This window comes from Pleurodeles waltl, chromosome 7, assembly GCF_031143425.1.
Source record: "Pleurodeles waltl isolate 20211129_DDA chromosome 7, aPleWal1.hap1.20221129, whole genome shotgun sequence".
Taxonomy (NCBI): Eukaryota; Metazoa; Chordata; class Amphibia; order Caudata; family Salamandridae; genus Pleurodeles; species Pleurodeles waltl.
Genome location: NC_090446.1, coordinates 1370152951 through 1370166083, shown reverse-complemented (window position 1 = coordinate 1370166083; position 13133 = coordinate 1370152951). Strand labels below are relative to the sequence as shown.

Here is a 13133-nt window from a genome sequence, read left to right as displayed (position 1 = left end):
GTGGGAATTTCCCATGAGCTCATGGTATATAGGGAAAAATTCAAGGAAATACAGGACCTCACGGATAATAAAGTAGAACAGAACCCACTTGCCTGTTAGGGCAATTCCTGAGTGCATAGAAATCCAAACATTCCAATCGATTCATTGACACAACTCATATCCTCACAACGAGATGAGTAGCTATAGTTTGTATAGCCTTGGTGGCCCTGCCCACAAAAATATATGTAAAAGTATTAAGATGTGGGCAGCATTGCTCAAAATACATAAACTGCCTTAGAGAGGCACAGTACACACTATTTGGGACCAGATTTGTTTCAGTTGAAAACTAAGTTAGATGAAAGTCCACTACTACCAAGTCCACCAAGTCATGCACAAATAAGGAGGAGTGATTACATAGACTTATACACAGTGCAGGCACGCTTCAAGTCATACTCTGGGACAGCATCACAGATAACGAAATATTCTTGTGGGACGTATACATACACCTGAAATTAGATGAAATACCAGTGCCACAAATTACATAGGTGAAAAATGGTAATGGTATGGAACGTATTTACTCTTAATCCTTAATATTGTATATTTTCCGCATGCAACCCTAGTTTAGAGTTAATGTAAGTTAAAATTGATGACCAGACTAATCGTTATTACTGGTAATATGGTTTATAGTTTACATTTGTTAAGAAGATAAACAGTTCTCAGGCAAGGTGCTTAATAAGATGGAAAACCTTATGTTATATTATGAGCTATATGCCACAAATGGCTATGGATACTAATAGAGCTATAAAAAAAAACACACAAAGAGACCTGATTAGCAGTTATAATCAACCCTCTCAGGAAGTATGGATTGCTAAAGCAGCAGCTGCCGCCTTCTACTAAGTTCCAGCTGAAGATATGAAAGTCACCAACCTACTATCAGTAAACTGACTCAATAATTAGATGTATTGCTACAAATAGACTCCCAGAAATGATGTTGGTGGGACAGGAATGCAGTGCCTCACAGGATAATTCTGATAAGATAAGGAGAATCTAAGTCCATAGAAGAATCCGAGAAATCCATGCAGACTGGGCTACAGACACACCAAGTTGGAAACCATTGATTATTTTCCATCTGGGCTTTAAATTGGTCGCTGCTCAGGCTTGAAGGTCACACCCATATAAAGCAGACATACAATACAATACTTTGCCAGTAGTAAAGAACATTAATAGTGGGCAGTCGAATTATTCACTCCTTCAGGCCCACTCCTGGTTTTGGCTCTTATTAACTTGGGAGCCTCAGGATGTTTTATGGACCAGGCTTTCAAGAAAGAGTGCAGATACCAAGGAAGAGAAAAGAACAGAAGGAACCAATCAGAGGCAACAAATGGCATGGAAGTGACTTCTAAACATGATTTAGGAAACAGAAAAAACGTAATCTTGGCTATATTACACACTTGCTCTCAATACTGGACTATCAGTTGTGTGGTTTTCTACAAACAATCCACAAATGTGATTCGCAGCAAGAATCCGTCAATTTATACATTAATATTGCATACATACATGCTTGCCCTATGTTAATCTTCAATACAACACAACTTGATGTTCCATATGTCACAACCTTCAAAGGATTTCTGCTGCTTATCAGGAGTATCTGGATGTAGTTAGCAAAAAAAAAAAGTAATACATTACCCCTCTATCAACACTATGATTGTGTGATTTTACCATCGACCGGGCCTACGATGGCCTCTGATTCCAAGTCACCACATCAAAGAATTTATAACCCAAGTCCTAAAGAGTATCAGGTGCTTAAAGACTAGCTAGACAACAATTTATAGAACATGTTTTCAGACATTACTCGTCCCCATGAGGGGCGCCTATTTTCTTCATTCCAAAGCCAGGAAAGGAGTTACAATCATGTACAGGACACTGCGAATTGAACCAAGTTATAATCAGAAAGCTGTACCCAATACCCTTCATTTTAGTATTTTCAGAGCAACTACATTACTTCAAAATCTATACAAAGTTCAATCGAAGGAATGAATATAGCCTAGTGCAGCCCCAGGAAGATAAGGATTGAAAGAGACACCCTTCATCACTCATTATGGCCACAATGGTTATTTAGCAATTCGATTCGGAATCTGAAATGCCTCTGCTGCTTTTTAGCACTCTATTAACATCTTTGAGGATCTGCTAAACGTTTATTTTAATGTATTTAGATAATATTCCAATCTTCTCCAGAACCAAAAAACATCAGTGACAACATGTAAAAGGGGTTAAAGACGTTTTGCAGAGACTGAGAGATCATTCCCTGTATGCAAAGCAGAGAAGTGCTTATTCGAAGTTGCTGAGTACACATCTTTGGCTTCCATCTCACTGATCAGAGAGTGAAATTGGTGTCAGATAATCTTAAAGTTGTACATGAATGCTTGTTCCTCAAACTATCAAGGAGATAGAGATTTGTTCGTTTTGCTAAGTTTTATCTTGAGTAGTTGTTCAACAGTTACTCAAGATTTTATGACAAGACCAGAGGCTCCTAGTATGCTTTCTCTTTTCTGTATTTTCAAACAGCAGCTGCAGTCAAACTACAAAACCCATAAGGCAAACAACAGTAGCCAATGGGAAGCGATTAGCAGTCCATGAAACACACCAATGGCCATCGAGCTGACCCAATAATGTGTATCTTGACTGAGAACAGCCCTCTTTTCTAGCTGATCGCAGTCAAGATAAGTATTATCTGTTTCTGCTCCTTAACGTATGTGCTCTGCATTATGTATTTTCATTACTAATACGCGCTTTGCTCTCTCACGTTTATTTTCTTTGAAGCCGGCTTGTATCCGCATTTATAACCTCGTGCCCCGTGTCACGTGTTCCCCGTTCTTTGGTTTTCAACATTTTCCCCTCAGCGCGCGGTGGCCATTTTTCACCTGCAGTTGAGGGGAAACGTCTAAGCGTCTGGCCGCCTTACCGCTGTTGGTGTTGTTATTTCTGCTCGGCCGGCATTCAGCGTTTCTATCCTTCTACCCTCAGGCAGCCAAGTGTGCTCTTTCATACTTACGAGCCTCGGCTTTCCTCACATCAGTGAGTACACGCCCCTAGGCGGGGCCTAATCTTATCTGTGAAGGTAACCCCTTCCTTCCTGTTTTTTGCTTTTTATTATTGAATACTGCATTTTTTCTACCATGGACAGCTCCCCTTTTTCTCAGCTTGTCCAGGAGGAGGAGGAAGAAGTCCTTAAAGACAATTTAAAGGATGTTATTCATTTTTCAGTTGAGCAAGCTGTCTCAGCTTCTTGGGACAAATTATCTAAAAACTTAGAGAATTCTGTAGTCAAGTTGGTTTGAAAAACCATGAATGCCCAATCTGCAGGGGATAGCAGAAAGCGTCCTAGTACTTCAAAAGATTTAAAAACACCGCTATTGGAAAGTGAGGTTTCCTCACACAGGACAGAGGACGTGGCTTCTCAAAGGCCTCCATCAAAGGAGAGATTAAATTTATCCAGACCCTCTAAAAAATGTCTTAAGAAATCTAAACATGTCTCCTCCCCGATTATTATTACAAAAATTCTTGACACAGATGATGATTTGCATGATCGGCAGTCGGATTCGGATAATTCCGATAAGGACAACGGAGATGTTTTCTCCCCTCCTCCTCCTAAGAAATCTAAACGTGAGAGCCAAGAGCTCCTTGGATCATGCAAAATAATGGATGCGGAGGGGATCCCAATGTTTGACCCCAACGATATTCAGCACCCACACCCTACTGCGTGGTTACATGCTGATCCTGTGGCGGATTACGTTACCTCTAGGTTATGTAGCCCCTTAGACAAGCAAGTACGTGCAAGGTTGAAGTCTGAATGCCCACGTCCCGCTTTACCCTCTAAAATTACCATTACTCCCACTATTGACTCTCCTTTAATTACGTTCTTTACAAAATTTGGGAAAGAACCTCTTAAGGGTGTGGACAAAGCTTGGTCTAACTGCCAAGATGAACCCTTGGAAGATGTCGGTCCCTTGACCCGTATATTCGACATAGATGAATCTGCCCGTTTGGAACACGCCACAGTTGATCCTATGGAACTGTCAATGTGGGCTCCGCGTGCTTTATGTCTGCTCGGTAACACCAACGCGGCAATAACTCATGAACGAAGGAAAGGTCTCCTGCTTAAACTGGACCCCAAGTTAGTCAACCTTGCAGGTTCAGATCCAGGCACCAAAGCTGAAGGTCTTCTTTTTGGTGACTCATTTATAAAAGAGCTGAGCAAATACGTTGCTACTTTCACATCCTTTGTCAAAGCTCAGCAATCATTGAGGAAGATGTTCTCATCTCTGGTTTTATCCAGGGCCGGCAGAGGCAGGAAACGCTTTGCCGGCCATGGCTACTCCAACCAAGGTTCCCGTGGATACTACACCAACAACAGTTACCAGGAGTACAGGCCACAATTTTACCCCCAGAGAAACAGGGGGTTCAGAAACAGAGGCAATCGCAACACCAGATTCTCTTCTCAACCCGGTAAGTCAAATATCTTTTTCTCCTGTTGTGGGGGGCCGTATTGCTCTGTACCTTTCAAAATGTCGAGATCTAACAGCAGATCCTTGGGTGTTAAATATCGTTCAAGGTTATCTGATCGAGCTCTACTCAGAACAGTTTCAAGAATCATTCCCACATCCTCGTCAGTTTTCCGCTCAAATGATGGAATTGATCTCCGTGGAAATTCAATCGCTGTTACTCAAACAAGCAATCGCCCCTTGTTCCCTAGATCCCTCAGGTTTCGTCAGCTCAGTCTTTCCGGTCCAAAAAACCCCAAAAAAGATGCGTCCTGTTATCAATTTAAAACCGTTCAATCAATTTGTTGTATATCGCCATTTCAGGATGGAAACTATCCTCCATCTCAGAGATTCTTTGCTCCAGGGCAACTGGATGGTACGTCTCGATCTGCAGAATGAGTACCTCTCAGTCCCCATGCACCCAGATTCTCTGAAATTTCTTCAATTTCAATGGCTCCACTAAACTTTCCACTTCACTTCCCTACCCTTCGGTCTGTCGTCAGCCCCATGGTGCTTTACAAAGCTAAGGAAACCAGTGGTGGCTTTTCTAAGAGCCAGAGGAATCAGGTTGATTATTTACTTGGACAACATTCTCATCATGAACCAGAACCGCATTGCTCTTCTATCTCATGTTCAGCTCACTTGCACCCTTTTTTCAGATTTAGGTTTCGTTATCAATTACGAGAAGTCTTTTCTAGACCAAGCACAAAGAGTTGAGTTTCTAGGTTTTTTAGTAGATTCTGTCTCTGCTACCCTTCTTCTTCCGTCAACAAAAATAAAATCCATCAAATCAGAAATCCTTCTGATCCTTTGCAGTTCTCTCCTTTCCCTCAGATCTCTGGCAAGGATTGTAGGCCTCCTTTCATCATCAATTCAAGCCATCTTTCCAGGGCCACTACATTATTGGGCTCTTCAGAGATTAACAATTCGTCATCTCCAAAGAGGTCTTGCCTATTCCGATACCATCGTTTTAGACCAACTCCAGTGGTCGATAGACCATTTAGATGCCTGGAACAGCAGGACTATCTTCGCATCAGCCCCAGATCTTGTGTTAGAATCAGATGCAAGCCTGCTGGGTTGGGGAGCCCGTTCTGGTCCAATCTCAGCTGGAGGCACATGGTCTTTAGAGGAGTCAAGGTTGCACATCAACTGTTTAGAGATGCTTGCCGGCTCCTTTGCAATCAAAAGCCTGTCAAGAGACAGGGTTTGTTGTTCGGTTCTTCTCAGAATGGACAACATTTCAGCAATTTGTTACATCAACCACCTAGGAGGCACAAAGTCCAAGCCTTTAGCGGAACTGGCGAAAGGGTTTTGGGAGTTTTGTCTTCAGAACAAGATCTCAGTGCAAGCGGAATACCTTCCGGACAGTCTCAATTCCGTAGCAGATTGGCATTCTCGCAATTTCCGAGACTCCAGCGATTGGAAGCTCCATCCCGAAGTATTCAAAACTCTACAGCACAAGTGGGGGTCCTTTTTACATAGATCTTTTTGCATCTCGTCTCAATACACAGCTCCCTCAATTCTTCAACTGGCGCCCAGATCCTCTAGCGCTAGCCTTCGATGCTTTTTCTCAAGATTGGTCTTCTTCCCTCAACTATTCCTTCCCTCCGTTCATCATGATCTCCATATTGCTGGCTCAAATCAGACGTCAAGAGGCAGCATTAGTTCTCATAGCTCCTTTCTGGCATTCCCAGGTATGGTTTCCCACCGTCCTGGAACTTTCAATAGATGCTCCTCTCTTAATTCCCTCCTTTCCAGATCTCTTGACCAATCCCCTCGGCCTCCCCCACAGTCTAATACTTCAGAAACTACTCTCTCTTTCGGCCTGGAAAATATCACGGAACACCAATCTTTCCTTCCTATTTTGTCAGAAGCTTCAAACTTCCTCGATCTGGCCTGGGCTCCAGGAACTAAAAAGGCATATAGATCAGCTTGGTTGTTCTGGCATAGCTGGTGTGTGGGAAAACACGTTGATCCCTTTACAACAGATGTAATTTTAATTGTTAATTTTTTGGTGGCGGAAGCCAGCAAAGTTAAGTCCTTTCGTACTATAAATTTGTACAGATCAGCGATTTCATCTAACCATTCTTTCATCAAGGGTAAAACCGGTTGGAGAACATCCATTGGTCTGCCCTTTGTTAAAGGGAGTAAAGTTCTCTAATCCTCCTAAACCCGAATACAGTTCTTTAAGGGATGTGAATACTGTATTAAATCTTTTAATTTCTTGGCCTGATAATTCAATGCTTTCATTAAAACAATTGTCCGCCAAACTTACCATGCTGCTATGTCCCGTTTCTTTTAAACGTTTATCCGACGTTAGAGCACTAGATATTACAGCTCGTCAGTTTACTCCAACAGGTGTTCTTTTTAATGTTTATAGACGTACCAAAACTAACCTTTCATCAGTTTTTTAACCTTTCTTCCCTGATCACCCCAAGTTATGCGTGGGCCAGTGTTGAAAGCCTATGAACACCAGACAGCCGATTTGAGGAATTTCTCTTCTTCCTAACTCCTTATATCCTTTAGAAAAACCTTTCAATCCTGTTTCCTCTCCCACTTTGGCCCGTTGGGTCCGTTGGGTTATATCCCTTGCTGGTATTGATACCTCCATTTTTGGTGCCCACTCAGCCAGAGGAGCTAAGGCTTCTAAAGCCTTTTGTGCCGGTTCTCTCCTTGAGGACATTCTCAGATCGGCTGACTGGTCTAATGACAACGTTTTTATAGTGCTTTATTGTAAACCAATTCACCATGCTTCATTAAATGTTGTTGATTCGCTTTAAAACAGCATAATAGGAGCCTCCGGTCTTGTCATAAAATGTAGATTTTCCTAGTAAATTTATGAAGGAAAATCTTAATTTTATTCAAGACACATAGGCAAGTATTATCCCACCTCTACAATTCTCACGATTTTGTTTATTCCCTCCCTTCCAGCTTCCTCAACGACTCAACAGACTTATGCCTAAGGATCGCTTCTTTTCTCCACCGGCTGGGATTCCGTCCTGTCCTTCTTCCTGGAATTCTCAATTCTCACAACCACGACTCTTCCAGACTCTGTGGCTGGACCCTTGGGGATTCTTCAGGAGATGTTATCCGTTCTAATGGCTATATGTATTTGTTGTACCATTTTTCCTTTATTCGTTACTTATTAAGCTCGAGCAAGAAAAGAGGGCTGTTCTCAGTCAAGATACATATTATTGGGTCAGCTCGATGGTCATTGGTGTATTTCATGGACTACTAATCGTTTCCCATTGGCTACTGTTGTTTGCCTTATGGGTCTTGTAGTTTGATTGCAGCTGCTGTTTAAAAATAAAGAAAAGAGAAAGCATAATACTTGCCTCTGTGTCTTTTCCTTACTAAATTTACTAGGAAAATCTACATTAGTCATCCAAAATCCTCCCATATGCACAGCTAACTGAGAAAGGAATTCCTTTTGCAAGGGGTTCAGAACTTGAGAGAGCGTTCTTTGAATTAAAGGAGACTTTCATGACTGCTCCAATACCAACACAGTAGGCCTGGTGAAAGGGGAATTGAACAAGAGGGAGAAACTGAGACACTAGATATCATGTTATGCCTGGTTCCACTTCTGGGTTTATTTGGCAGAAGTGCTGATATCTAAAAAGGCAAATAGGGGCTTAATATTACAAGTACAGTTTGAACACGGATGTTTTTTGACTTGAAAAACTAGTAACACTCTTTCTGGTGGATACTAAAGACATTCCTTTCTTTGTAAATATCCCCAGACAGAACACAAGCTCCAGAAACTCAAAAAGCAGTGTTCCACTGCGCAGTTGTGTAGCGTTGTGTGACTAAGTGGCATCCTCATTCCGCTCCAGAAATTAACAAATGGAGCTGCAAACAAGCGCCAACCATGTACGCTGATGTTAGTTATCGCTGTCTTGTCCTCAGGTGGGGAGTCTAGCATCGAACAGAAAGGACCATTATACTGATTCCTAAATTGGGACCTTTCTGGGTGGAAAAGTAGACCATTTCACAGAACAGGAATGGGGAAGGCAGATGACAGAGTATCCACAAGTAAGAGAGTTACCAAAGGTAAGGAACTTGTCCTTCTGATGAATACGCCTAACTGCAAATTGTGAGCAGATACCAAAGCAGTACCTCGAAATGTGGTGGGGCTGTGGAATGGCTCAGATCAAAATGTACTGCAGGACTAAACAGGCAAAATGCCCATCTTGTCAGACCTGAAAGTTGTAGCAATAGTGCTATGCGAACGTGTGCACTGATGCTACTTAGCAGCCTGACAGATATCCATGATAGGCACTCCATGTACCAACCCAGAGATGGCAGACTTGACTCTGGAGGAATGGAGCCTCAGAACTTCTGGAGGCTGCTTAGCAGATCTTACTGAAGATGACTACCCATCATGATATGGTCTGCTTCTGCACCGCCTTGCCTTTCTTTGCTCCAACGAACCCTACAGAGAGCTGCTCGTCCACAATGTGGTCCTTGGCGCAATCAATGTAAAAACTCAGTTCTCTGTTTGGGTCGAAGCCAATATTCAGTCATCAACATTTAAAACTTCAGTCATCTGGACATGCAAATGTTCTTTGCTGAGTTTTTAGTTTTAAACTGCTTCATAACCGGAGCCACATCCGTAAACACAGTGAGTTCACTCAGTTATCACGCCACCTATCCAGGCAGCACCCAGACCATGTGCAACCTTCTATCCTCCACTGCTTCTGAAGCTCATGATACTAGGAGTAGTGCATCAGGAGGAACAAGCAAGCAACAATAAGCAAAATCTGACCAACCCCCACCTTACAGTCCAGGCACTTAATTGCTCAAGTTTCTAACTATATTGTGTTTTCTCAAGAGTTGGTGTGGCCATCCACAGTGCAGGTCACACCACGGATCTGTTATTTTCAACCTCCTAGCTAGTAAATGTTACCACAGTTTCCTCAATGACTTGAATTGATCACTGCCTAATTCAATTCCGGATATGTTTTAAAGGGTAAATCTTCCCTGGTAACTCGTAGGTTATGATAGTTCTTTTGCGATCTTGGAATCAAATAAATGTCTTTGACAAAACCAAAGCTTTGGGTCAGTTCTCAACAGATCTCTGTCTCAACTGCCATTGTAAAACTATTTGACAGCTTCCTCTCATCTGCCTTTATGAACTCTGAACCCGTAAACCAGAATGATTATCAAACTCTGCCAAGCCTCCCAAAAGATGGTTTATTCTAATTCCTCAGTGAGAGAGAGCCACAGATTAACCTCTTACCCAAGTTATACAGCTTTTAGTGTGTTTTATAGTAATCATTTGGTGCATCATGTCAAAATGCACCTCAAATTCCATGCAGACATCATCAAAGAAATAAATATTGTTATCTATGTTTTAGTACATATATTTCACTACAAGTTTTAGGAGTAGTGCTTAAAATGATTTATTGCCATTGTGGCAGATAAACACCAGTTCTAGATCAAACCTGTACCTTATAAGGTTAATGTTGACTCTACTGTACCTCTACCATTCCAGGGGATTAACACGTAGCTTAGACGATCCAACACCATTCCAGTAGAAACTATTGCTTACCACAATGTCAAAGAAGCAGTGACCTAGAACCTAAGCTCTTAGGAAACACCCACCCACACATGTGGTCTTCTAAAAATTATATGAGAGTAGATTCTCATCTTACTGAATCCTGTTCATTCCATGATCGAAGCACATTACAGCCGATGAAAAGCGCGAGGACCACAGTACAGCAGACAGGGGCAAGTATCCACACACGTACTCTCTTGTTTTCTTTAGGATCAGTATTTGACTTCGCTTGAGGCAATGGAATGTGCGTCTCTGAGGTGATTGTATACTTGGAATAAGGCACTGTAGATGGTTCCATAACTGTAGCTGAGGGAAAGGAGACAAAGGGAACATTCTAATACTTGTGTCACTAGAAAGGCAAAAAAACTATTTGTATTTTATAGAGTATTATGCAAGCAGTGAGTACGACCTGTAGTCAAACACTTATTTCCACATAAGAAAGTAAATCATTTGGTTACATTCAAAGAAAATTAAAGCAATTATAATATGAAGCCGCCACATAAATCACAACAGAAAAGTTATCAGCATACGATACGTGGTCATGTTCTCAGTTTACAAACAATCTTAAGAGTAAGGCTTTAAGACACTTTTTTATAACATACCGTTCAGTTTAAATAAAAACTACCTTACCTGTAACAATGTTTTTCTATCAAGGATGTTCATTCAGTTACTAAACACTGAGGCCCTCATTATGACATTGACAGTAAAAAACGCCTACCGCCGCAGCGACGGCCACGGCTACCAGCCGTCAGCCGTATTATGACCACAGTCGGATTTCCGCCAGAAGTATGGCGGAAATCTGGCTGCAGCCATGCAGGCAGATGGCGGTAAGGTGGTGCTGCTGCCACCAGCAGCGCCACGCCAGTAGACCGCCGCAGACCGTATCATGACCCATGATACGGCCTGCCGATGTTCTGCTGGCTGACGCTGCTACTAGCAGCGCCTCGTCCTGTCTCCTGCTGGAGGACCCCCTGATATCAGGTAAGTCGGGTGCTCTGACAGGGGAGGGGGGTGTTGTGTGTTTGTGGGGGGGGATGTGTATGTCTGTGCGTGTGGGTATGCGGGTGTGTGATCCGTGTTGAATGTGTATGGATGTGTGAGTGCATGTATGTGGTGTGTGAATGCGTGTGTGTATGAATGTATGTCAGCGTGTGTGTATGTGTGTGCGAATGGATGTATGGATGCGAGGACGACTAGCTATGAGTGTGTGTATGGGGTGTTCGTGTGTGCATGAAGGTGCGTGTATGTGTTGGGTGGTGGTGGGAATCTGGGGAGGGGGCGGGGTAGACCCCTATCAGTGAAAGGGAAGGGATCCCCTGTCACTGGTAGTGCCTACCGCCATGGTTTTTGTGGCAGTAAGGGAGCCACGAAATCCATGGCAGTAGGCGGGGTCATAATCCCGCAGGCAGGCAAATGATGGCCGCCGGGCTGCAGAGTGAAGTCTCCAGCCCGGCGGTCGTTACCGTCGTGGCGGACGGTGTGGTACACTGGCGGTTTGATGGGGAAGCCTGTTGGCAGTACTTTTCTCCATTTTACCGCCATCTACAGGGTCATAATGACCCCCTGAGTCGTTCTGTTCATATTCAGGATCCTAGAACACATTGAAAACAGAGAGAAAGTCTTCTCCAAATAAAGTAAAATCCAATACCTTAACAGAGGAAACATCACCTTTATATGTGTATTTGGTCAAATGTATCTGAAGAAGAAAAATCCCTAAATTTATTCTATGTTTAGAAACGGGAACAAATACAACTCAAAATACCTTTATTCTTTTCCCTTTAAACAGATAACACATTAGACTGAAAGGTATGCAACATCATAAGGAGAAAAACTGTACTGTCGTTTTAAGACTGCCTTTAGACTTCTTCAGTTCCAACATGCTCCACAATCTTCAGTTCATTTTTGCTTAAGAAATGAAAAACCAAAACTCCAAAACTGGAGAGGGTCCAAAGTCACTAGTCTCCTGTAAAAAATACCAAGTTCATGAAAATGGGGGACTTGACCAGAGGACAAGGACCCAAGTCCTCTAGAAAGGGTCATTTTTGCTTAAGAACCTGGATTTTCACATCTTGTTTCTATTTCAATGACTTCCCTTGAGAAGATGGAGGACTGTTTATTAATTTACTATAGAATGACCAATCCACCCCGATCACTGCAAGATGATGGAGTTCTAACTTTGACATGGACAAGACAAGGCGCGCAACGCCAATTGGGCCTAAGGGACCTCAGACCCCCCCTACTCTCTCCCCGTCGTGGTCACAGCCCGGAATGCAGCTTCGTCAGTACTCGTCTCTGCCTTGACAGGGCACTGCCTGGGAAGCCGGTGAGACATGTTTAGCATTTCCTGCTGCTGGAAAGTCCATTCAAACGAGGAGTAGAGGTCACCAGTATTAATAAAATGTTCACAGACCCCATGGTGGGGGCTTTCACTGTGAATGGCAGGTGCTTTAGGATCCCTCGTTTGAGACAGTGATTTGTCATTATCACTGTGATGAGGGAGGCAGTATTTGCACTTGAAAAACGATCCCTGCCAACGCAGGACCTGGCAGTACTAGACATAGGGCCACCAGGATGCTGGAATGGTGGGGCCGCTTTTGTCACGGGGGGAGCGATGGGGGAGCGGTTCTGTAGCAATGCAGCAGTTTTAAGAGCACTGCAGAGCTGCTTGTGTGTCCAACAGTTTCAGGCAACAATAAAAGGGGCAAGATAATTCTGGTGAGTAATGTACTTGCTGGACAGAGATCGGAGTTTTGTCTGCTGGCAGTTTCGACTCATTTAAAGTAGCGCAGAGGGTTAACGTGCCCGCTGCAAAAAACGTGTACTACACAGATTACAGAACAGTATTTTATGTGCATAAATTAATGGGATGCTGATTTTGTCATAGAGATCCTTTTGTTACTATGCAGTTTATAATTTACAATCATAATCTAGCACAGCGAGCTGCCATCAAAGAGCTGTGTGCAAACTGCATTTTACAAGTTAGAAAGTTATGTTTTTCCCCCCAGTGTTTCATTATCTTAATTTTGCTATTAAGGGTTTGTTGAGGTAGAAATAAA

General features: G+C 42.8%; 1 protein-coding gene across 8 annotated transcripts in view; it reads right to left on the bottom strand.

Moving 5' to 3' along the window:
* FLT3LG (fms related receptor tyrosine kinase 3 ligand) overlaps positions 1-13133 on the bottom strand; it is an 823185-nt gene that overhangs the window by 101868 nt on the left and 708184 nt on the right. For 7 of the 8 annotated variants that reach the window (XM_069200831.1, XM_069200832.1, XM_069200825.1 and 4 more), the window contains one exon: positions 10175-10383. In XM_069200831.1, the coding sequence (XP_069056932.1) occupies positions 10175-10383 (209 nt within the window). The remainder of the gene's footprint in view (positions 1-10174; positions 10384-13133) is intronic. The other variant, XM_069200833.1, reaches the window with a different exon arrangement.